General features: G+C 54.1%; 1 protein-coding gene across 2 annotated transcripts in view; it reads left to right on the forward strand.

The window, feature by feature from the left end:
• The window catches only part of SUFU (SUFU negative regulator of hedgehog signaling), a 95,236-nt gene extending 77,988 nt beyond the window's left edge, over window positions 1-17,248 (forward strand). For both annotated transcript variants that reach the window (XM_045854212.1, XM_045854213.1), the window contains exons 9-12: window positions 145-279; window positions 1,984-2,122; window positions 11,509-11,577; window positions 14,053-17,248. In XM_045854212.1, coding sequence (XP_045710168.1) covers window positions 145-279; window positions 1,984-2,122; window positions 11,509-11,577; window positions 14,053-14,142 — 433 coding nt within the window. In that variant the 3' untranslated portion in view covers window positions 14,143-17,248. The remainder of the gene's footprint in view (window positions 1-144; window positions 280-1,983; window positions 2,123-11,508; window positions 11,578-14,052) is intronic.
• The last annotated feature ends 7,601 nt before the right edge of the window (window positions 17,249-24,849 follow it).

Consider the following 24,849-nt stretch of genomic DNA (forward strand, 5'->3'; position numbering starts at 1 on the left):
CCTGCTTGGCAAGTTCTTAGTGAATGGTGGCTGTCATTAATCATTATCATCAATCACTCATTGTCATTGTTCGGGATCCTAGCCTGGGAGACTCCCACCTGCTCATCCCTGTGGTCGGAACCTGTTCCTGTGCTTGCTTTGCAGGAGCCGCAAAGATAGCCTGGAAAGCGACAGCTCCACGGCCATTATTCCCCACGAACTGATCCGCACACGGCAACTCGAGAGTGTACATCTGAAGTTCAACCAAGAGTCAGGAGCCCTCATTCCCCTGTGCCTAAGGTGAGCCCCACAGCACCAGTGGGGCCTCAAGGAGCCATCATGCCTGTGCTTGCCATCCCCCCTACACACACCTGGTTGGAGTCCGGGGCCCAGGGAGGGAGGAGAACTAGTCTGGCGTCTCCATGAGCCTGTGGGGGGAAGCCTGTGGACTCCCAGCCAGCCAGAAGCCCCCGCTGTGCTGAAGAACTCTCTTCTGACCAGAGAAGAGTCCCTCCGCCTTGTTCCCTTTGGGAGGCCAGTGGCCCAGGGAGTCGCAGGTGCTCCTGGCCTCTCCCAAGCCCGAAGCTAAGGGTGGCGGGGTCCCCACGGCACTGCAGCAGTAGGCCTGGGGCTCTGGTGGGTTGGGCTCTGCTTTCTCCTGCTTGCTGCTTTGCCCATGCAAAACACTCAGCTCTTCAAACCCACTGGCCAGCCCAGCAGACTCCTTGAGGGGCCAGGAAGCCCAGCTGTGTCCCTTCTGCTACTGTCCACAGCGCCAGAACCTCCGCCCTGCGGCCAGATTCCAGCTCTCTGCTCAGGGATGCTGCGCCAGGCCGAGTCTGTTGCACCTGGGTTCCTGCACAGCTCTCGGGGTTCCCCCCTCACTTTACTGCAGGGGAGGCAACAAGAATAACTTGAAACCCAGACAACAGAGACAAGGAAGGGAGGGCAGGGGGAGAAGGACCCCCAGAAGCTCCTGCTGTTATCATAGGGAGGAGCAAGTCACCATGACAGAAGTGTTACTATAGTGTGTTGGCCAAAAATTCGGCCTTAGAACCAGATCAGCACTGGTTTGGACCCCCCACCCTGTCCCCAGAGCCTGGGGAAGGAGCCTGGATGGCGACCAGCCTTGGCCAGCCACCCCGGTCAGCAGGGCAAAGATAGTCAGTCAGTGGTCAGGGTGAGTGACGGCTGGCAGGCCCCCTTCTCCCAACCCAGAACCCCAGCCGTCTCCTCCCCAGCTCCCTGTCTGAGCCAGGCTCAGGGCCTCTAGACTAGCAAAGGGCTAATCCGGGGCAGCCTGAGAAAGCAGAGGGCAGCTTTGCTTGCTCTGCTGACTGGCCTGTCTGCCCCGCTGGTTGCTCCTGCCTGCCCTTCCGCTAGGTGTATTTCCAGACTGGGGGTTAACAGTAACTTCTGGAGGCTCCCTCAGAGTGACCCTACTTGGCTTCAGCTTTTTTTTTTTAATTTAAAGATGTGCTTGTGGCCTTGGGGCTAGTTGCATTTAAACCTTATGAGATGCTGGGTGCAGGAGCAAGCAGAAGATTCTAGACACAGGGCTTGTGCTGCAAAGGCACTCTGCCATTATCCAGGAACACGGGAAATTAGGAACTACTTCACCTCCATCCCTTCAACAAAGGGGCCGTGACCCCGCCCGCCACCCCAGTCTTAGCTCTGGGCCTGACCTTGGGCACATTGCTAGCTGCCGTCTCTGGCCTCACCGGAACATGAGGGAGGTGGACTCAACTAGCTCTGCAGGCCTTCCGCATGCTGGCCCAGTGCCTCTGGTAGCGCTAAGCACTTTGGGAGAATGCCAGGAGAGAACCTGTGAGAGGCTTCTCTTGGCAGGTGTTGAAATGAACGTGTTCAGTTGCAGTCCCCTGTTGTGGACTGGTGGGCAGTCAGGAGGGTGTTAGCCAGGCATCCTGTCCCAGGGAGCACAGCCCCCAGTCCCTGAGCCTTGTCCAGACCTGCTGCTCACTGTCCCCGTGTTCCCACCCCCAGGGGCAGGCTCCTGCATGGACGGCACTTTACATATAAAAGTATCACAGGTGACATGGCCATCACGTTCGTCTCCACGGGAGTGGAAGGCGCCTTCGCCACTGAGGAGCACCCTTACGCAGCTCATGGACCCTGGTTACAAGTGAGAAGGCTCTTTTTCTTCTCCCCACCTCCTTTCTGTGGGTTCTTCCCAACTCTGGCCCCTCCCTCTCCTCCCTTGGCAGCTCTCGGTGGCTTCCTTCCTGAGGGCTGGTCATGAGAAGCCATGTGGAGTGCGGCTACTGCTGCCTGTCCCATCAGCCCTGGGAGTACTTCCTGGCTTCTCCACTATCACTTGAGACAGGAGTGATAACTCTCTAGGCCCAGGCCTTTGGTGGTTCTGTTTGCTGTGGAAATCCAGGTTTGAGAAATCCAGGGATATGATGTGTCATATCCTGTGCCCTGGGGAAACAGAGGTACGGGAAACCCAGGTGAAGCAGGCTGGGAGGACGTGCGAAGCCACTCTCGAGTGCCTGTATGGAAATCCCACCAGATTTCCTAGAAAGTGGGCGTGTGGACCCGGGGCTGGGATGGCGGGCTCAGCAGGCAGAGCCTCCCCCGGCCCCTCATGTAATGGCTCTCCCATCCCTCCTGATGGAAGCCCAGCCTCTCTGCACGGAAACTCCTGGCGTGTTCAGAACGCTTAGTTTCCCATTGCTCTTCTGGCTGGGGCACAGCTTCGGGGCCACTGCCAAGTGGGGTGCTGGGCCCTGAAAGCCGCAGGCCTCCTTCCAGCCCCCATCCTGTTTCGGGCCTCATAGGTACTTGGCCTGGTCCGGCATAGTCCCAAATGTATCAGAGGAACAAAATCCTTTTTTGTTTTTCCTTTGTTTGTTGAGGGTAACTCTACCTTATCTCTTGTAGGAGCATCAGAAAAGGGAATCTGGGGTGGAAGAGGGTCCATAGGGGGGTTAAATAGTAATGGAAAAAGCACAATAAAAAATAATGTAATGAAATTAATTTTTTTAAAGGGATCTGGGCCCTGGCTGGTGTGGCTCAGTGGACTAAGCACCAAACTGTGAACCAAAAGGTCACTGGTTCAATTCCCAGTCAGGGCACATGCCTGGGTTTCAGGCCAGGTCCCCAGTTGGGGCCATGTAAGAGACAACCAATTGATGTATCTCTTGCACACTCTCTTTCTCACTCCCTTCTCCCCTCTCTAAAAGTAAAATAAATGAAATCTTAAAAAAAAAGGAAAAGAAAAGAAAGAAAGAAAGAAAGGGAATCTGGCCCTGCAGGTTGCTTGGTTGGTGGGTTGTTCCATACACCAAAAGGTTGCAGGCTCGATTTTGGTCAGGGCATGTGTGGGAGGCACCTGATCGATGTTTCTCTCTCTCTCTCTCTCTCTTCCTCCACCTCCTGACCTCTCTTTCTAAAATCTTATTTTTAAAAAAGCATATCCTCTGGTGAGGATCAAAAAATTTTTTTTCATAACTTAAAAAAATGTTTAAAAAGGGTTTGGGAATCTGACCCTAATCCAAAAGGTGACCTGCTTTGTTTGTGGTGGAAGGGGGTGGGGGGCAGGAAATTACAGCAGAGGGGAACAGAGTTGTGCGTGTTTAACCCGGGGGCGGGGGGTGTCTGTGAAGCAACTATATGGTTAATGTGGGCATAGTTTTTGTCTTTGTGTGTGTTGTCTTGCAGCTGAATGTCTCCTCCTTTAAGCCATGTCCCTCCCCCTCCCCCTAAAATACAAACCCATAATTAAAACAAACAGCAAACAAAGGACCCCAACCACACTCCCCAGACTCAGCCAAGGTAGAAATGGAAGCTCATGCTTTAGGGATATTGTGTTCCATAAATTATCTTGCCTTTTTCCATTGTTGTTATTACACTGTTTCATAACAAAATTACTTTGAACCATAAAGTTATAAATATATTTTAAAACTCCCTCTTGGTCACATTAGATTTCTGTGCATGTGGTGTTGGTAGTTACTGTAGCAAAAGCTGTTAAGTACAACATTTGAAATTAGCCTGGCACAAGTGGAGAGCGCCCCCTGTCCCACCCCCAGCGGAGTCCCAGGCTACCGGGCTGCCTCTGTGGACAGCAGGCAGGGAGCAGGCCTCTTGCCTGGGCAGAGCTAGTAAAGAGAGGGAAAGTGGGGGCCACGCAGGAGACCCCAGCCCCCGAGAGTTTGCACATCATCATTCCCAGTGGGTGACTGAGTGCAGACAGGCCTCGGCAGAAGTGTCCTCGGGTAACGTTCGTGTGTATTTAAGGTTCAAACACATTTTCTTGGAAGTGTAAGCACTAGGGTCTCCCAAATTTCAAGAAATCACACACACACACACACACACACACACACCCTCTGCCCAGCCTGGTTACACTTTACATCCTCTACTCTGAACCTCTTTTTGGAGTCCTGCATTCCGCTTGGAACATCTTCTTGCCCTGAGGAGGGGGTTGGGCAACATTTCCAATTCTCAGCAGCCTGGGGACCTTGGCCCCCAGAGGGCTCAGCAGATGTCATGTTGCCCCTCAGGCCCCTCAAAGTTCTGGACCCAACCCAAGTTCCCAAGCTTCTTATCCCCGGCTGCTGGCATTCCAGTCCGGCTCCACCCCCCCTCGCCTCTCCAGCAGCCCCTCAGTGAGCTTGAGCACCAGGACACTGCTGACTCCCATGCACACGGCCCCCTCCCGTGCACTGTTGCCCAGGGAACCGGGAACGGTGGGAACCAGCCACTGGCTTCGGCATGTTTCAATAAAGTTGCTGTGCTGGGTAGCTGCTTAATCAAAGGCCTGTGTTATGGGCTCATTAGCGTGGTCCACCACGGGGGCCAACTCGCAGGGAAGCTCCCAGGAAGGCTGGCTGGGGCCCCACTCCCCAAGCACGCACCCTCACTCACCAAGGGGTTTTTCAGGCCCTTTCCAAGAAGTCCTAGGAAACCCTCTGCCCCGCCCCCTCCGGTCCTCAGCTGTAGAGCCAACACCCACACCACCTCCCCTCCCCACCCCCAAAGCAGTCAGCATTTCTGCATCTGACTGCCTTCCCTTTAGGGTCTCACCACTGTGGTCACAGGCAGCTCCCTAGCTTGTGGGAACCTGGGCCTGTAATTACTTGTGGGCCTCCAGATCTTCTGGAGCTGGCTGTCTCCCTGGGAGTCTGCAGGACCTCCTACAGGCCTGGGATTAGGCTTGTCACCAGTGAAGGCAAGAGACCCAGACTTCTGTTTTCTTGGCTGCTACTTGAACCTCCCTGTTGGTCCCAGCTGAATTGGGAGGGGCTGGGATGACTTTCTTGCATCAGCCCTCAACAGCCTTGGAAGCCCTCTTTCCCAGCCTTGGCACCTTGTGCTGGCTACCGGCCCAGGCCTGGTATCTCTTGGGGAAAAGGCATGGCAAAGACACCCCTCATGGGAGAAGAGTGACAAAGGAGAGGCTGAGAGAAAAAGGCAGAAGGTGGGGGAATCTGGGCCCTTCTGGAGCTTGTGGCGTGTCCCCAGACAGGCCTCCACGCTCACCTACCCCTGAGCTGGGCTTGCGCCCGCTCTCCGTGCTCCTCTCCTCCCCAGTCTCTCCAGCCCCAGGGAAGTCAAGGCCCCAGCACGCAAAGGCAGGACCCTCGGCAACCCCAGGGGGAGTGCAGCGGGTGCTCCCTGCTTCCTGGAGGAGCTGGAGAGGCAGGAATCCTCCTCCAATTCCATAGGCTTCTCAATTTCCAGAGGTGGGCACCTTGACTCCCTCTGCCCTGCCATCTGCTGTTTTCATCCTCACTGAGATGGTAAAGCCTATCAGCCAGCTCTGGAGCTTTGCAGGCAGGTCTTCAGACCCCGAGGGAGGCCTGCCAGCGTCCCTCCTGCGTACCTTCTCCCAGCATTCCTCTTCCCAGTGGCTTTAACAAGCCCTCTCCTTGAGTCTGTCATCACCACGCCGTTAGTGCTGTGAGGGGGAGCCTGGCCCAGAGCTGAGGCGTTCACCCATCCCCGGCCAGGGCTGATCTGCAAGGGGAGAAGTCGGCCCCGGGAGGTTATGTAGGGGTCATATCACCAAATATGAGAATATTTTGTTATGCCCTGCAGTGCTTTGTCAGCTGTGTAGTGTCTGACAGCTCACTCTGGTGGTGCCCCTGTTCCCTATCAGCCCTGATGGGAGGCCCCAGGCTTGGGAGGAGACGCCCACAGCTGTTCTGAGTGGGCTCCACGCTCCAGGTTAGGTCTGGGGACTCACTGCTGGGCTCTCCTCGTCTGACTCACGGCTGTCCTGAGGACAAGCTCCTGCCCTCTTCTGTCCCTGTCCGCCCACTTGGACGTATGAAGGACACTTGGTAATCCCTGGCCCCGGCCCTGGGCAGCCCCTCTTCGGTGCCTCTACTGTTTCTCTGTCCACTGGTGAGCCTGGCCACAACCCGAGCTCCCTGGAAGCCATTGCTTGGGCTGTCACGGTGGCCTTGTGCAGGAGTACGCCCCTTAGGGTGTAAATCCCAGCACTGTGCCTCGGGAAGTACACCACCCTCCCTTTCAGGAGAGGCCTGTGATGGCCCGCTGTGCCCTCACCAGCCAGCAGCCACAGCAGGAGGAGTCCGAGCCTGCTCCTGGCCACCAGAGCCAACTGCTCACCACCCACCACGAACAGAAGACCAGTGAGGCCTCGCTGTGCTGCCGCCACTGTGGCCTGCACTGCCCCGCACACCTCTGCCCCTGAGCCCGGAGAGTCCTCCAGCTGTTGGGTGAGGGGGCTGCAGACTGGACCGCTTCCTCATCCCTGCCTCCTCCACTGCCATCGAGGGAGCCAGAGCAGCTCCTTGGCAGGCCCCACCCTGTAAACAACACATTTCCTTCCCTCAGAGAAGGAAAGGGAGGGAAAAAGAAAGCCAAACTTGTTGGGAAGCAAGAACAACATGTCAACACGAAATGCGAACAAGGCCCCAGACAAAGTGTGGATTGTCGTACCGAGGGGGCATCGTCAGCACTATTTGCAGACTCAGAAATATCATTGACCACAGACATTTGAATCAGATCTGCAACATCTGAGCTTCTGCCTGCAGCATAGCCAGGCCTGCCCAGGGCAGGCACTGACGAAAGATCACTTTCTGAGTTCCTTTTGGAACTTGCTGGGGCCCGGGGAATTGGGAAGTTGTTGACAGTCCTCCCTCATCACCAGCCAGCCAGGCTGTCCTAAGGCACCTGGTGTGCGTACCTCAGGCTGAGTTACTGGTCTGGATTCCAGGCCCCCTCCCTAATAAAGGCGGGGTAGGGTGGGGGTGGGGCGCTGTAGCCAACAACTCACCTCTGTTGGTTCAGCCCGTGCCCAAACTCCTTTCCCCTGTGAGCCTGGGTGTTTCCCAGCACTCCTCCTACCAGGATCTCCTGGGGCACCTTAAAAATGTGCATGCCTTGGCCGTGCCCAGGATATTCAGATTCAGGAGGTCTGGATGGAGCCTGGTTTCCGTATTTTCAAAAATTTCCCAGGGGAGTTTGGTCGGCTTTCCCCTCTCACTAGAGAGCCTGTTTCCTCCCAGGACTGTCTGTGCACAAATGCAAGCGTTTCATGCCCAGCTCCTGGGGAGTGCAGGCACCAGTGAGTGCTATTATCATTGTCTTTCTGTTTAAGTTCAATATTATGATTTCTACTGTTTTTAGGACTAGCGTAGCGCATGCCTACTCCAGCTGGCCTGGAAACTGGTCCTGCTGCCCCATTTAGAAACCATCTTTGGGCGTGGTTTGCCTTCCTGACCAATTGGCCACCCTGGTTTTGAGCAGCTGTACGTCTATGGCGGTCAGGGTTCCAGCCCTTTGAGCTAAGCTACTGACCAGGAGATACGTGGCTAGTTGGGGGTTGGGATTGTTGGTTTTCCAAGCCATTGGTCAAAGCGAAAGTCATCTTCATCTCCCCATTCAGAGCAGAGAGAGGAGTCAGCACTGAGTATACAAGGCTTCCAGAATTGGGTGGGATAGCTTTCCCAGGCTGGAAAAGAGCATCCTCTACTACCCTGAGGTCAGATCACCATTTTTTTAATATTTTTTTTTATTTTTAGAGAGAGGGGAAGAGAGGGAGAGAAACATTAGTTGGTTGCCTGTAGCACACCCCCAACTGGGGACCGACCTGTAGCCCAGGCGTGTGTCCTGACTGGGAATCAACCTGGCAACCTCTCGGTTAGCAGGCCACCACTCAATCTGCTGAGGCACACCAGCCAGGGCAGATCACCATTCTTTTAAAGTCCAGGAGACTCGTCTCCTCTTGACACCTGCTTGTCTGCAAAATGGAGATGAGAGTTTCCTCCCTCCCAGGGCCGCCATGAAGATTCAGTGACACGATACAGGTCGAGCACTAAGCCCGGTGCCTGGCACGCAGAGGAGGCGCTGCTTCTGCTGGTGGTGGTGTTATTACCACTGTCATTGTCATAACCATTCCTGTTATTATTTGTGGCCAAGCCAGGCAGCTCCATGGGGACCCAGTGAGCTCCAAGAACCCCAAGCCCCAGAATTGCACAGGCTTTTCCCACAGTTGTATCACAACGGGGAGTCTGTTACTCGTGAGAGCTCCCAGGAGCCGCTCCATCACAGCTGTCTATCTCCAGTGTCCTGTTGATAAGATCTGTTAACATTCTCAGCTCCGGGTCTGAAATATACAAAGAACAGGGCCTGTTTGTTGAATTCAAGCGGCTAAGGTTTAACTCCCAAAGGAAATTAAATTAGGTGCCTGGAGCTACGACAGTCTGTCGTGTTTCTTTGCAGGGAATGTCACCCTTAATATCATGCAGATCTCATGTATAATTTTACCCCCTTTAGTTTCTTTAAAATGATTTGAAGTTTCCAGCAGGAACCAGCAAATCAGCAAAAGTGAAGATTGACTAGCAATTAGGGTTTGTCCCCCTTTTTTGGTCCTGCCATCCCCTCCCCCAGCTGAGTACAGAATGAGTCCACACACAGATGGCACCCTGCACCCTTGGTAGTTGTTCTACTAAAAGCCACTGTAACTCCCCCTCTTCACTACCAACTCCAGACCTTTGTCAGAAGAACTAGCTGCGGACTGAACTCAGCCTTAGTGGGGTTATCTTTACTACTGTTGAGAAACAGCTCCGTGGGGCCTCACTGGGTGGCCGCAGTCCCTGTGAGCCTCCCCCCCCCCCCCCCCGCCATCGCACCCCGAGAACTGGTTACAGTCCCAGGCGTATTTACCTCTCTGGCAGGAAAGGCTTTCCCCCCAAGTTATTTGTGGGTTAGAAATCAGCCCAGCCTGGCCCAGACTGGAGCCATTGTAATATAATTGGGTTTTAGGTATGCCTGTGTTTGTGCTAGCATTTGAAGAGATGGCAACACGTCCCGGAAATGCCAAAAATATGAATGTGACTTTTGTACTACTCAAGCAGACTGGTGATAACTGGTAGAGAAACTCTGGACTGACTGGGTGGAGGAGGAGGGGAAGCCATGGGCTGAGAGGAGGAGGAGCAGGAGCAGAAGCCCTGTGGGAGGACCAGTGTGTGATCGGGAACTAGTCACTGTCGTCTGTGAGAGGAAGCCAGCCAGTCCCACGGCGGCAACCCGCAGGAAGAACAGGGTGGGAGGGGCACCTCAGGCGGGCATTTCCCTAGACCCGATTTGTCTCTGAACCTCGTCTCTGTCCTCGCTTGAGGCCTGAGCTCCTCAAACAGAAACTTGAGTGAGGAGAAGTGGGCCAGTGGTTGAAGCTATTTAGTTCCTGTGTGCGGCCTTGCAGCCCGGGAAGGAGACGTCCTTGGGTTCCCTGTCAACCAAGGGTGGGAGCGTGTCCAGGAGGGGCATGGACTCTCTTCGTGCCCGTGTCCCTGGGGCTCCCCCCAGGACTAGGCCTAGCAGCGGCACCCAGGGGTGCTGTGGAATCAAGGAAATGGCTGAGCAGATGAGTGGAAGAATAAACAGATGCGTAAAAGTCACGGGGTGAGCATTCAGGATATGGTCTTGTCTCAGCCACTCACAAGCTGTGTGTCATTGGGCAGATTACATAACCTGTCTGTGCCTCGGGTTCCTCATCTGCAAGGAGGCCCAGGAGATAAGGTCTCAAGCGTGTAGCAGGATGCCCGGTGTGGCGGTGGCTGGTGTGTTCACTCGGGGTAGTTTTCTCCCATTTTCCTTACTCCTGCATCCACCCCATCAACTCCCTTCCTTTGGAGCCCTCCATCCTGTGAGGCCCCTGGTGACCCTGCTGCTTTTCTCTGCCATCTCACTTCATCTCGCAAGCTGACTGCATCTGCGTGGTGAAACTTCTGTTCTTCTCAGAGGGTACAACTCCCAGGGGAAACCTGTTGGGTACTTTCTCAAGGTCTTGATCCTCATCCTTCTCAATAAGGGGTTTTCCCTCAGAGGAGCCCTCCACCAGGGTCTTGACCCATTGTGGTTCTTCCTCTGTGCCCCGCCCAGGGCATTCAGAGGTTGCTGGAGGAGGCAAAGCAGAGGCAGGTAGAGGCACAGCTTGGGGGTACAGAAGGGTCTGGTGCAGAGGCCAGGAGGCCCCATGGACTAGCACAGGGAGGAGGGGGGTGGAGAAAGGGGTCAGCCTGGGAAGAGGAAAGACATCCTCAGCCCGGGCCTGGTGTGGTGCAGGCCTGGGTGAGCCTGGCCTGGTTCTGCAGAGCCCGCCCAGCAGAGGAGCCAGCTGGGAAAACGGCCCATTGTGTTGAGGAAGGCCTGAGTGGGTGCCCTTGGACACTCCCATGGGCTGTGAAACTTCTTTGGGGGACAACGGTGTTGGTTGTGCCAGCTAAGCAGCGGGGCCAGGCTGTCCCAGACTTCAGTGCATAGTGACAAGGCATCAGACTGGAGCAGCAAAGCGGGACAGCCAGGAGGCAACCTGGGGAAGAGGTTTCTAAAAGGAAGTTTTGAAGAACTCAGTGGCTGAATGGGGCCGGCAGGACAGGTTTGGGAGCTTCCGGCCTGAGAATGTGGATGCTGCAGATGGAAATGGGAGTTGAGAGTCCCTTTCCCAGAGGTAAAGTGAGAGATTGGGGCACAGTCTCCAAATTCTGTGGCACAGACGTCTCCGATGTACCTTCCGGGGCATTTCCGGATTCTAGACGGGGCTTGTGTTCCAAATCCAAACAGATTCTTTTTGTCCTACCGAGAGAGGCCGAGGGGGAACATGTGACCTGGTTGGACAAGAAGGATGTTGGCAACTGCTCTTCTCTGCCCCTCAGCTTTTGTTTCCCCTCCAGCGCACTGAGACATGCAAGAGGCCCGAACGGCCCAAAACGGTATTTTCCCATCCATTTCCATAGTATTTCTGGGACCAGCACTACACTCCCTCCAGGCGTCCCCCACCTTGCTTCCCCATTGCCCTTCCTTCTCTACCTCGTTCCTCTGAGGGTGCAGGCAGGTGGGCGGTGGCGGTGGGGTGGGCACAGGCGAGTAGTGTCAGTTAAGACAGGCCTGGAGCACTGCCATCTGGTCCTAGAACAGACCACTGCGGGCTCGTGTCTCCTCGTGGCCGGAAGAAGATCCATAGCTTGACAGTTGGCAAAAAGACCATATATTTAAAAAATAAAATAAAAATCCTGTCTTATGCTTTCTTCCCAGATTCTGTTGACTGAAGAGTTTGTAGAGAAAATGTTGGAGGACTTAGAAGATTTGACTTCTCCGGAGGAAGTAAGCCTGCTGGACTTTCTGGCAGAGGGTCCGGTCTCCAGGAGTGCGAGTGCATGTGTGTCTGTCTGTCACTCTCTTTCTGTCCCCCCCCCTCCCTTCTTTCTCTCCCAGGTGCAGGGATAGGCTGGCAAGGAGACCCGGGAGATGTTAAAGGGCTTTATTTCTCTGTCTCCCCACCACCCCCAGCCCTCGTAAGGACACCCAGCAAACTGAATTGCCGGCTCCTGAGAACCTCATTGAAGAGGCAGCCAGGGCCTTCAGGCTAGTACGAGTTCTCCCCAGCCCCTGCTGTTCCCTGGCAGGTTCTGAACAAAAAGCTCGTGCCTGCTGCCAGAGAACATTCCACTGGGGAGTTCTGGTGGGCAGCAAGGGACTCCTGCTCTCTCTCGCCTTAGGCCACCCAGGAGCCGCTCTCCTAGCTCCCTTCTCTTGCCTTAAGCTCTCCCCTCTTGATCTGCTCTTCCAACCCTAACCCAGAGCCTGAGGAGCTGGCAGGCCAGGTGGGGGCTTGTGCTTTCCTTGGCTCCTCTTCTGGGGTGCAGTACTAGAGCCCATAATCCCCTTTGTTTTTCTTCCTTATTCCCGTCATCCTCATTTGTGGGGACTTACCTCATCCTGGAAAGTCCCTTCCCCTCCCCTGGCCTCCTACTAAGCAGCAGCCCAGTGGGGTCTGAGTCTTCCTGGCCTTGACGCCCTGCAGGTTAGTAGAACATTAGCAAGCTGGCCTCCAGCCTCTGGAGAGTTGTCTGGGCCCTCCCCTGCCTGTGGCAGAGACAGGCCCTTCCCTTGCCCTTTCTGCCAGGAAGTGTGTTTAGAGGAGAGCTCCTTCACTTCCCAGGGGCCAAGCTTTCAAGCCAGAGAGAGGCCAGCCAGGGCTGGAGGTCCCAGCTGCCAGGGCTCCTAGGGCCTCATCAGACAGTCCACGGTGGCTTCCAGGGCCGTGAGGTGGAGGAGAGCACACAGGGCAGGACCGTGCTGTCCATGTCTCTAGCTGTACAGGAACTTCTCAGAGCCTTAGGTCACCCCAAATAAGGTAGTATCTTGTCTCTCCTCTGGATTACAGCTTGATAAATTAACTCATTTATACATTCAAAAGTCACCAAGCACCCAGTCTGTGCCAGCCAATCAACCCCCACAAGCTGCTGGTCCCTGAGGCCCAGCTCCCATTCAGTCAGACCAGAGCCAGCTGCCCAGAAGCGCTTCCGGAGAGGCCCTGTAGCCCTGGGGTGGCTTTGTGCCAGGCTGCTGCTTTGAGCTTGGGTGTTGAGGGGTTGAGAGGGGGACAGTCCAGGCAGGAGGGACAGGAGCCAGGGGAAGCTTAGGAAAGTAGGTCACTAAAAATGACTTTTTTTTTCTTTCCTGTCCGGAGGCTGTCCCCACACCCTGCCCAACTCTCCACTTTAGTCCTGGCTCGGACAGTCCCCCATCAGAGGGAGGGAGAGGGAGGCAGCCAGGAAGTATCAGGCCTGTTCACTTGCAGCCCCGGCTCTAGGCAGGCCCAGGACCTGCTCTTCCCTCCCGTCCAGTCTGGCCTGACTTCTCGCCTAGTCCCAGTACAGTGGGAGTCATGAGAGGCGGTCGTATTTCCAAGTCATGTACATCTGTTGAGCACCAGCTGTGTGCTGGACCACATTCAGAGTCCCAGACTACACAGGGATGATATGTGTCAGCCTTTCCCCCTTACATCCCCCAGGAGCTCTAGAAGCAAAACTGTAAGCAAACCCTCGATTCCCTAGGTGAGGCAGGAAGACCTTGGACTCTCTTTGGCCACCACTGGGACCACTCTCAGGCTGGTAACCCCAGGGAGCAGATGAGAATGAAGGAAGGGGGAGCAGGGCAGAGGGCGCATTCCTCCTAACGATGCACCAGACCCAAGAAGTCACCTCCAGCCACACTCATTCTGTTCCTCCGCTCCCTCTGAGGCCAAGTCAGGGCCTCCTTCCCTTGGGCCCTTTGGCAAAGGCTGCAGAGGGCAGGGTTCAGGGTCCTTCTGCACCAGGCTTCAAAAGAGAAGCCAGGGCAGGGATAGGTCTACAGTTTTAGACCTCAAGCCATGTCTTTGTAGCATCTGCACCCTCCCCCTGCCCCCCCGTTCTCCAACCCAAGGGCCTCAGGGAACAGATTCCTTACATGCTTGTGGCCAGAGGCAGAACCAAGGAAGTGAGCTGGAGAGAGGTCAGCACAGTCAAGAAAGAGTTAGAAAACATGCCTCCTCCAACCCCTAGTTAATTATTGGCCTGGGGAGGGGTGGGAGGATTGAAGGGGAGAAGGGGTCACCTAACTCCAGCAGCTCGACTCCAGCCACCCACCTGGGTCTCTCATTTGAGATTAAAGCCAATCAACCAGTGGCCTTTCTGACCCAGGGCCCAGGGATGGGTCTGGGCAGCGTTCCGGGCCACTCTCTAGAAATCTGAAAAGGAGACAGTGGGTTCGGCTAATGTGTGCACTCCGGCTCTGTGCTTGTTCCCTCCACAGTTCAAACTCCCCAAAGAGTACAGCTGGCCCGAAAAGAAGCTGAAAGTCTCCATCCTACCTGATGTGGTATTCGACAGCCCCCTGCACTAGCCTGGGCTGGGCCCTGCATGGGCCAGAGGAGAGCCCGGCTGCTCCCCAGTGACTTCCGGTTGAACAGCTGTGTAAGAGAGAGTCCCACCAAGAAAAGGAAGGACAAGTGTGAGGATGACTGAGCAGCCACGCACCTCCAGCCCGGTGGGATGCCGGGCACGGGCAGCTGACCCCCACCTCACCTGCAGCGCCAAGCCCACGTGGACGGGCCTTGATCCCACTGGGCACTGAGTGGGCAAATGCAAACCTTCACACTTTCTGCTGCCGCCACAAGTTCTGGTCTGAGAAGTGACTCTGGACCTTTGATGTGCCCCTAGGTTCCAGGCCTCCTCCTCACCTGCCCGGCGCCACGCAGCCCAGCAGGAAGGAGGTGAGGCGGCCCTGTGGGTTCAGTGCCCAGCTCAACCCTGGGAAGCCTTGTGTAGTCAAGTTCTTCTCGCCACGGAACAATTCCTCTGACCGTGTTTGGGTTGCTTCCTCTATTTTATTTTGTAGAAACTGATGGTATTTTATTGCTCTACAACGATGTCCAGAAGCTGTGTATATAATGTTTTTTAAATAGGACTTTATTCCCATGAACTTCTGTGTTCTGTCAGACAGGGGCCTGGGGCCGTGTGCCCCTGAGCTGCCACCAGAGAAGGTGCCGGCGTTCGCCTGCCAGCCCAGGGCCCAGAGGAGCCAGCTGCAGAGAGGGGCTTCTTTCCCCAGGCTGGCCTGCTGGGGCCTGGGGCAGAAGAGAGCTGAGGCGCTCCCCGTGCGGCCCTGAGCCCAGTCAGCTGGGGCCAAGCAGGGATGCCGCTGGTTCCCAAGTAGCCTGGGCCCACAGAGTTCAGGGACCATCAGGGTCTCAGAGACTTGGTGGCCTCAGCCTCATCTCCCAGGCCTTTCCCACCCAACCAGGCTTGCCTGGGACAGGGTGAGGCCCAGCAGTGCACAGTCATCCCCACCGTCACTCAGGGCTGGGCCTCCAGCTCTTCGACCACTCCTGTCCCATTCCCTCGTCCCCTGGGCCTCCCGGCCTCCAGGCTGCAGGACTCTGGCTTATTAAAAACCGAAAAATTAACCTCTCAACATGTCTATAACTTTGATTTTGCAAACACCGCACTCTGCTGCTCTCCTGTCCTCCCTGCATCCATTCATTTCTCATCTTTCATTCCCCAGTCCCATCCTGTCTCCTGTCCTGCATCTGGGCCTCTCATGAACCTTGGTCCCTTGCCCCAAAGCTGCACTTCTCATGGTCTTCCTCCCAGAAGCCTACCTATCTCTGGTTGGTGGTTTGGAGGCTCCTTTTGGGTTATCTCCCACTTCTGCCCTGGAATCAGTAAGCCCCTTTCATACCTGCTTACCCCCTACTCTAGGGACTGCTATTTCAGGATCATCCTTCTGTCCAAAGCAAAACCATTTTGTCTGTCAGGGTCTGTGATCTGCCCCATCCGCTCCGCCACACACACACACACGCCACCAGGAGCGCCACAGGTGCAGGACCCCTCTGAGGAGAGACCCAGCCAAAGAGCTGCCTCCAGGGGTCATGAAGGCCATGACCGACTCCAGGGAACAGTAGTTGGACTCAAGGGACCTGGGTCCTTCTCTGCACGTAGCCTCAGGGCCACCTGGTTAACTCCATCAAACTCGGAGCTGCAAGGCAGACCAGCCTGGAGTACCCAGGGAGACGAGCCTCAGGCTCCCGGCAGCCGAGGTGGGGCCCTCTGGACCTGATGTTGGCAGCAGCTGTGCCTTGTCTGACAACTTCTCAAAAGACATTTCCTGGCCTTCGCCTGCCACAGCATCCCTGCCTCTGAAGCTCTTGTCTTCTGACGTTTCATGGCCAGAGAGGCGCCATCAGCTGTCCTCTATTCCTTGCCACCCTGACCTACCTCTCCACCAATTCTTTCTTTCTGGGGCCCTACCTCTACCTGCCTGGTTTGGTGGCGGGGAGCGAGCTATCTTCTGAACTAAGATTTGTCATCAGTAAGTGAGCTCCTGATGCCGAACCCGTAAAGCCTGCGATCCCCTTCCCGCCCCACCGTGTAAGGAACCTCCAAGGTCATGCTGGGGCCAGCCCTCCATTTCCTCTCCCTCCAGTGCATTGGCTGTGGCGCAGTGGCAAGACACGGCTGTCCCTGACCAGACCTCCCTTCCCTTATCCAGTGGTGCCTTCTTCCTAGGGGTTATTCTGGGAAGGGGTCTCCACTGAGCTGACTGGTGAAGGGGAACCCTCACTGGGAAACAAGCAAGGTCGACCATGTCCCGTGCCCAGCACAGCACCTGAAACATGGTGAGCGCTCACTAAATGTGTCCCTTCTTTCCCCTACTGCAGCCCTGTGGGAGCCCTGACTTCATAGTGAGTGGGGAAGTAAGATGCTTCCCTCCCTTATCTGCCTCTTCCACAGGCTTCCTTGAGGTTTGCCAGGTCCTGCCCCTCCCTCCAGGTCCCTGGTGCTAGAAAGAGGCTGTGACATTGTCTGCCTGCTGCATCAGGCAGACTCCTGTGGCCCCTCCTGCAGTGTGGGCTGCAGGAGGACCGCAGACCCAGCTGCCATTGGCGGGGGTGGAGAGGCTCACGCAAGGTCTCAGCAAGGTCTCAGGTCTGGCTGGGGAGCTGGTACTTCTTCCTGCTCTGCTCTTCCTCTTCCAAAAGCCAGGCTTCGGGACAGGAACTGGGAAGCCACCAGGAGAGTCTAAAAGGGCTAGAGTGTTTTTTAAAAAATGAACACAGGGTCTTGAGACTGGGTTTTAAGGTTGAGTGAAGAGCAGGGAAAAAACCTGAATGTTGGTGCCCCTGTGGGGCTGACCAGCGAAGAAATCCCTTGACTATTTTTGTATCTGGTTGTCTTTCCTCTCTGGCTTCCAGGTCCTCTGTGCCAGGTGAGGTTCCTGGGTCCCTGTAGAGAGAGCCCTCCTTTTGTGCAAGTACCTGAATGCTGCAATGAGCAGGCTTTTGTAAAAAATTTTTATTAGTTTCTAATGTCAATGGCGACTCAGTTCCTAGGGGCTGCAGCCAGCTAGGAACTTTTGTAAGAATTTTGGGTGACTTACTTAGATGTCATTTCCTTCTTGCCCCCTCCTTCCTCTGTGTAACCTCAGTGCATTAAACATACTTGCAGAAGCGCTGGGTCTTGTGCTCCTTTCTGATTGGGAGTAGGGGAGCGGGAAGCCTGGGCCCAGGCAGAGAGGGTGGGTTGGACTTGGCCATTCAGAAGAAGCTGGGGTGGGGAAAGGTCCCGAAGACTGTTCTGGGCAGTGGGGCAGGCGGGCGGTGCGGGGGGGGGGGGGGGTGCCAAGGAACAGGATCATGCAGCTGGTGACATTTTAGTCGTGCAGAAATGACTGCAGGAACAGCCGCTCTTTCACTTTGTTTTGAACTCCTCCAAGGTCAAGGGGGTAGGAGCATGGAACACAGTCTGGAATGGGTGGGTAAAGAACCTTCATTTTTCTCCTTCCTTCCTCTCTCCAAGAAAAACCCTCTCCCCTTGGGAAGATGGGCCTTCCTCACCTCCAGTTTGGATCCCTTGCTCCTACTTCCAGCTAGAGCCAGGAGAAGGCTGCTCCTCCCACTGGGCTTCAAAATTCAACCTCTTAATCCAGAGCCTGAGGGCAGGGTGGAGAAGCTGCCTTAGCACCAGCACATCCCCCTGGGCGCCACTGAGGCTGGCCCACCCTTCCTATCAACTTCTCTGGGCCTGGTCTGGGCAAGGAGGTGGGTGGGCCCTCCTTCCCTGGATTGCCCAGGTCCTGTCTCCCAGAGCATCGCGCAGAGAACCAGAGTTCAGTGCCCAAGGAGGAGACAAAAACAGGCAGGCAAGGGGGGTCCTGCAGTGAGACAGGGGTCCTGGAACCTGCGGGACTGCTCTGGGGCCCCACGCACGCATTCTTTCCCTTCCAGCGGGCCTGAGCGTTCGACCCGGGGAGTAGCAGGCAGGGCCTTTCTTCCTGGTCCTTGGGTGGGTTGGAACTGTAGTACCCGGGGCCTCTGCTGGGGCAGCTGGCTGAGGCCCTGGAGGCATCACAAGAATCACAAGAGGGGAGGAGGAAGGGTGTCAGCTCTTGGGAAGGGCCTAACCACTCCCTTCCCTGACTTCTGTGAGAACTAGCTGTATCTGGGGACCTTACCCAGGAGGAAGTCAGCACGCCTCCTTGGCCTGTGACCTCCTACTGGGCTATGCCTGGTGTCCAGAGTAGTGGAGCAGGTCCTGTCCGGGGCCCTCAGTCCCTGTGGCAGCTGAAGCAAGGGAACCAGGAGGGTCTGGAGCCAAGCCATCCCCCTTCCCCTTTCTCCTTGGAGCCTGGTATAGACGGTGGGAGGTGGGGAGAGATGCCTATCTATTCTTCCTCATCTGACTAGCCTAGAAGGACCCAGGGTCAGGGTGATGCTCTTGTTCCAAAGAGTACAGAAGAACAAGATCCTGTGCTTGGGTGATTCTGGGAGACAGGACCTGGCTGGGGTTGTTTCTGGAAAGAGAAGGGTTCCTGGGGGTGGGAGGTTTAAAGGAGCCCTATGGGGATGGATGGGGTGGGGGACACAGAATTCAGGCCAGGGCCTGGGGAGCCTGAGAGATGAGCCAAACTGGCCTGACCAGAAGGAGAATGAGTGCTGAAAGTGACTCAACCCAGCCTGACACAGAGACAGCTGCAGGCTGCAGAGCGGAGCAGATGGGGAGGCCAGGGTGGGGTGAGGGGAGTGATTTGCTGGGCAGCAGATGTGTCCCAAGACTGCAGGGGAAGGTAAGGAAGTGGTCAGGGAGGGGCAACCATATCTAGGCCCCTTTTGTGGAGGCCCCATCTATGAGTGGGACTGACCTAGTCCCTCCCCTTCTTGGTGTCAGGAAGCCTTTGGGAGAGAGCGAAGGGTGGGATGGAAGAGGGAGCAAGATGACGCAGGTGGGTGTCCATGGGTTGTGCGACATAGCTCTGTGAATACCTTGAGGGGCAGAGGAGACTCTGAGAAGGCTGTGATGAGAGTAGTGGCCTTATTGGGGCCAGAGAAGTGAGGGAAGCAACCCCCCACCCTGCCCTGTCCCCATTCCTTTGTTTTTCCAATTTCACCCCCTGCCGGCCTATACCCACCCTACCCACCCGTCTCAGTACTGAGAACCCTGAAAAGAGGGAGAATGGACCTTCTGGGTCACAACCTTTATAAGACAGAAGAAGGCCACTTGTGCATTAACAAGTCTATGCAACTCCACTGTGGGAAGGGTAAGAGCTAGAAAGTATGTTTATTCACTTGTTCTTTGAACAAACATATAATAAGGCCTCTGCTATGCTGGGAGCCTGGACACAGTTCTGGCTGGGAGGGGCTCATAGTGCAGCGAGGGAAAACAGACAAGGAACAACTACAAGGAAGAACCATAAAAGAGGAAGGAGTAAGCTGCTTTTTGTCATACCCCAGCCTCACCAATTATTGTCAGTGTGACTAAGACAGGCTAACTAGCTCGTGCCTCAGTTTCTTTATCTGCAAATGGATACTTGCTTCATAGAGTGTTTGCAAGGATTATATGAGATAATGCTCACAAGATTCCTAGCACATAGTAGTTGCTCAATTAGTATAACCCTTTATTAAAGGGCTATGCTAGGATACGCACACAGAAAAGCCTCCCAACCCAATCAAGGGAGATTTTAAAAAGGCTTCCCGAAAAAAATGACATTTAAATAAAAACCTGAAGGATGCTTAAGGGTGAACTGAACAAAAGAATAGGGGCTTGCCCAGCTGGCATGGCTCAGTGGACTGAGTGCGGGCCTGTGAACCAAAAGATCACCAGCTTGATGCCCAGTCAGGGCCCATGCCTGGACTACAGGCCAGGTCCCCAGTTGGGGGTGAGGGAGAGGCAACTGATTGATATTTCTCTCACACATTGATGTTTCTCTCCCTCTCTTTCTCCCCCGCCTTCACCTCTAAAAATAAATAAATAAAATCTTTTAAAAAAAGAATAAGGGCTTTACTTTCAAAAGCTCTCCAGCAGGTAGAGCAGGCACAAAAGCCCCAAAGCTCTTCTTGAGAAGTATATAGTTTATTAGGCATCAAGCTTTCATTTTAGAACCACCCTCTGCCTGCTGGATGGAGAACATTTTGAAAAGGAGATTGGAGACAAGGTGACCAGTGAAGCCTGGATTAGGGTAGAAGTGGTAGGGATGGAGAAAATGAGATTCATTCGTTGAGTCAACAAATATTTATTGAGCACTTACTATGTGCTAGGTTCCATTCGAGGCACCAGGGATACAGCCTAAAGAACGCCTCTCCTTTCACAGGTGTTATATTTTAGTGATGGGAGATGGATGACTTTTTTTTAAGTAGACTACATAGTATGTGAAGACATATGCTATAGAGGAAAAACAAAGCAGAGAAGAAGAGATAGGTGTTGGGGGAGGGATGCAATTTGAAATACAGAGGTTAGGGAAGGCCTTACTGCTTAGGCGACATTTGAACAAAGACTCTCAATGACAGAAAAGTGTGCAATAGGGGTATCTGTGGAAGAATGTTTCAGGCACAGCAAAGAGCAACTACAGCAGGTGTATTCGAGGAACAACAGGGAATCAGTGTGGTTGGAACAGAATAAGAGATGGGGGATGATAGGAGATAACTTATACAGAGGCCAAATTGTACAGGGCCTTGTAGGTAATTCTAAAACTTTGATTCTTATGTTGGTTGAAGTGGGAAGCCACTGGAAGATTTTGAGCAGAGAATTGACATAACCTGATTTATATTTTAAATGAACTACTCTGACTTCTCTGTTGAGAACTGACTCCAGGAGGTAAGGTCAGAAGCAGCGAAAGCAGTTCGGACCTACTGAAACAATCCAGGTGAGGGATTATAATAAAGTACGGTAATAGAGATGCTAAGAAGTAGTCAAGATTTGCTGAAAGGTTGGTTGGCTATGGGGTGTTTGCTGAGAAGCAGAAGACTGCAGCCAGAACAGGTTTAGGGGGAGCAGAAATTAGTACAGTTTTAGACATGTTGAGTTTGGACTGTACGTTGTGCCCAGAAGTGAAGATGTTAAGTGAGGAACCAGCATACAAGTAAATTATCGGAGAGCTGTTTAAGAGTAGGACCTATAGCACCTGAAGACTAAATAAGAGAGGTGAAAGGAAGATGTCAAGGTTGCTTCCCTAATCCTTAGTTTAGTAACTAAGTGGTTGACATGTCCACCCACCGAGATGGGGATCATAGTGGAGGGGGAACAGGCTGGAATGTGAAAAGGATCAAGAGTTTAGTTTCCAATACATTGAATTCAAGGTGCCTGTGCGACATCCCAGTGGAGCACATAGTTGGTGGCTACATAGATCTGCGGCTAGGGGGGTGAGGATCTGGGCTGGAGACACTGCCTGGGGAGTCATCCGTATACAGACAGTAACCAAGCCCTAAGGGTAAATGAGATGCCCCAGGGAACAGGTATAGATTAGTAAGGGAAGAAAATGAAGGAAGGGATTCCGAGAACCACTGGCATTTATGAGATAGGAATTAGAGAGGTCTGTGGTTAGAAAGATAGAACCAGAAGAGTCTGATGTCTTGTAAGTCAAGAGGAACACTCAGAGATGGTTTATTATCTGGGGGGGTCATTGGTGAGGAGGCCACAAAAGGACACTCTGCTCCAAGCTAGACCTTGTTGTTTCTTCGCACCATCTTTAGGGTATGGAATTAAGGACTAAGGCTTGAAAACCATTTTCTCCTTGTTCATTCAGACATGCATGCATTCATTCATTTTTCATTTGTTCAGCATGTGAGGGGAGGCAAAGTGCTAAAGACACAGGGTCTGTCCTTGAAGGGTCCACATTAGCTCCTCCATCAGGAATGAGGAGATGGCAGCTCTGAAGTGGAGAGGCCCTCTGCTTTTACGGAAGGGTCAGTACCCCCACCTCGGGTCATGCTGAACTAGATCTGAGTTCATTGTGCCAATCAGCACATAATCACTCTGGTGACCCTGAAATCCATAATCTCCAGCACAGCCCTCCCTGCTGAGTCTGTATGGACTGTTGTCTCTTCAACATTTCCACTGGATTATATGAGCTCATCAAACTCAGAACTACTAAAAATCTTCCTGCCCAAGCCTACCTAACCCTCTTTAATTCTCTCTTAGGTAAATGGCACCATTTCAGGTGCCATTTCAGCTTCTTTAAACATTTTTTGGAGGAATACAACATATATATACATATATACACATATATGGTATATTCCATGTACATACATACATACATATACACACACATATATATATGGAGAAGTTCATATATATACATATATATGTGGTGTGTGTGTGTATATATATATAGGGAGTGTGTGTGTGTATACATGGGGAAAGTTCAGAAGGATATATTATATACAGTGATAAGCACATCTTGATCCCATTCCTACCCCATTACTACTATGTATTGATTCTTCTCCATCCCATATCTAGTCCTTACCTAGTCTTGTTGGCTCTACTTCCAAAATATGTCCCAACTCTGACAGCTTCTCACAACCAGCTTCAAGTCCAGACTCCTTACCATGACCTGTACAGAAGGCCCTGTGTGTTCTAGCTCCTACCTGTCTTTTCCAACACGCAGCCTTCATTCTGCCCTGGGACATGCCTAATCTATTGTTTTTGCATTTGTTTTTCCTCTGACTAAAGCATGCTTCCCCCAGATTGTCACTTGCCTAACTCCTTTTGAACATGCAGGTTTCAGCTCAAATGTCACTTTTTTTGGAAAGCACTGTGTGAGCCCCTATCACAGATTAAATATTACATATGTAGCAGTTATCCTACATACTTAATTTAAAAATATTTTTTGTACATGTTCTCCGAGGAATCCCCAAGGCCTAGGAAAATGCCTTGGCACATAAAGGCTTTTGTTAAATATTTGGTGACTGACCAATCGACCTCCGGTAATTACTACAGCTCTTTAAGCCTCCGGGTTTTTTTTTTAAACATTATAATAATTCCTATTTTGCTTGGTAGTTTTAAGCGTCAGAAATGGGGGGCCGGTAAAGTTAGGAGGACATAGGAAAATTGCCCCACAGTGAACATTTGCAGTTCTCTGCTCAGTTCCATCAGGCAGCTGAGCTAACAACCCTCTGCCTCTCAGGTAAAAAGAGCTAAGGGTGAATTAAGCCCAGGAAGAAGTGGCCCCACTACACCGTGGAATCATTGCCCTTTTAAGAAGCGCGAAAGCCCATCCCAATGTTTAATATACCCAAGTTAGTACAAGTCACGTGAGGATCTTTGGTTTGCTCCGCCTTAAAGAGGCGGGGCCTCAGCTTGGGGCCCAATAGCAGGAGCAACCTCCGAAACAGCCCCAACTCAAGACAGGGAAAAGGGGAGGGGCCGGGCACCTCAGCCGCTGTAACAGCACTTCCGGACAAAACGCCCCGCCCCGGCCCCACTCCCCTGTCCATTTATTTCTCCAGTGCCGGGTGGGCCGAACCAGCGGGTGCTGATTAAAGGCGCCGCGGTTGTGCCGCCGCTTTCTCCTCGCCTCCCCTCCCCGTCTCCCCGCCCCCTTCCTGAGTAGCGGGACCGGCCGTGAGGTAGAAACACCACCCTCCGCTTCTCTCCGCCCTAGCTCAGGAGTCCTGCTCACCGCAGCCCCCTGCCCGCCTGGCTCCCCACCTTGCCGGCCGCACTGGCTGTGAGGGAACCCATTGTATCCGCCTACCCAGCCGGCAGACTCCGAGGCCGGGCCGTGGTGGGAAGATCCGGGACCCCTGGACGCCCCTCCAGCCGGTCCCGCGAGCAGGGGCCCCTCCCTTGCCCGCCCTCCTTGCAACAGCGCGGTGGCAGCTAGGGCGCCCTTCCCTCCCTGTGGAGGCGGAGGCCAACTAGCGGGCAACAGGGACGCACCCCTTCCCGAGCCCCAGCGGTGAATCCCCCCACCGCGCCCCCTTCCTGGGGGAAGGAGAGCCGGAGCGCGAGCGAGCCGAGGCAGGAAAAGGCTGCCGCGGACTGCCCGGCCCGCAGATCATTTTTATTATCGAGATTATTATTAAAAGGGGCGGGGAGCCCAGGACGCGGGGGAGGGGGCTAGGGACTCAGCTATTTTTATTAAACAGATTATTCCTAAAATAATAATAATACGCGCAAGATGGCTGAAGGTGGCTGTGATGAGAGTGTTGGGGTTGGGTTTGTTTTTTTTTCTTCCTCTTTTTTTTTTTTTTTGATCTGAGGATAAAGCTCTGAGGCGACAGCCGCTGCGGAGACCCTGCCCAGAGTGCCCTCCCCTCAGTTGAGAAGCTGCGGGCGGACAAACGGACCCACCGAAGGAGCGACTAGCGCGGGCCCGCCCCGGACGCGTCGCCTGGGCAGCAACCGGGGGCCGCCGGCGCTCACCTTTCTGCCGACTTCTTCCAATTCTAATCTTTTTTTATTTTTTGGAACGGACCGGGGTGGGTGGAGCAGAGGTGGAGAGAAATCGGGACTTGGCATTTTCTCCCTTCTCTCTCTCCTAATTTGAGGGAGGCCGCCAGCTCTCCCCTTTAAAAAAGAAAAAGAGAGAGAGATAGAACGCTGCAGGACCCTCGAAGCGAGCACACCCGGACCCCCGGCCGCCGCCGCCACCGCGGCCGCAGGAGCCCAAGATGGCTGGGCGCTGAGGGAGGCTGCCCGGCCCGGCTGGCTCGGCCCGGCCCCGCCGCGGCGGGCTGGCTCCGACCGCAGCCCGGACCCTTCCAGGCCAGAGCAGAGGCCGAGAAGAAAAGAAAGTGGGGGGGTGGGGGGAGGCTGGGGTGGCGAAGGGGGAGGG

The sequence above is a fragment of the Phyllostomus hastatus genome, unplaced genomic scaffold (genome assembly GCF_019186645.2).
Source record: "Phyllostomus hastatus isolate PE091 unplaced genomic scaffold, TTU_PhHast_1.1 phas_scaffold_1066, whole genome shotgun sequence".
Classification (NCBI taxonomy): Eukaryota; Metazoa; Chordata; class Mammalia; order Chiroptera; family Phyllostomidae; genus Phyllostomus; species Phyllostomus hastatus.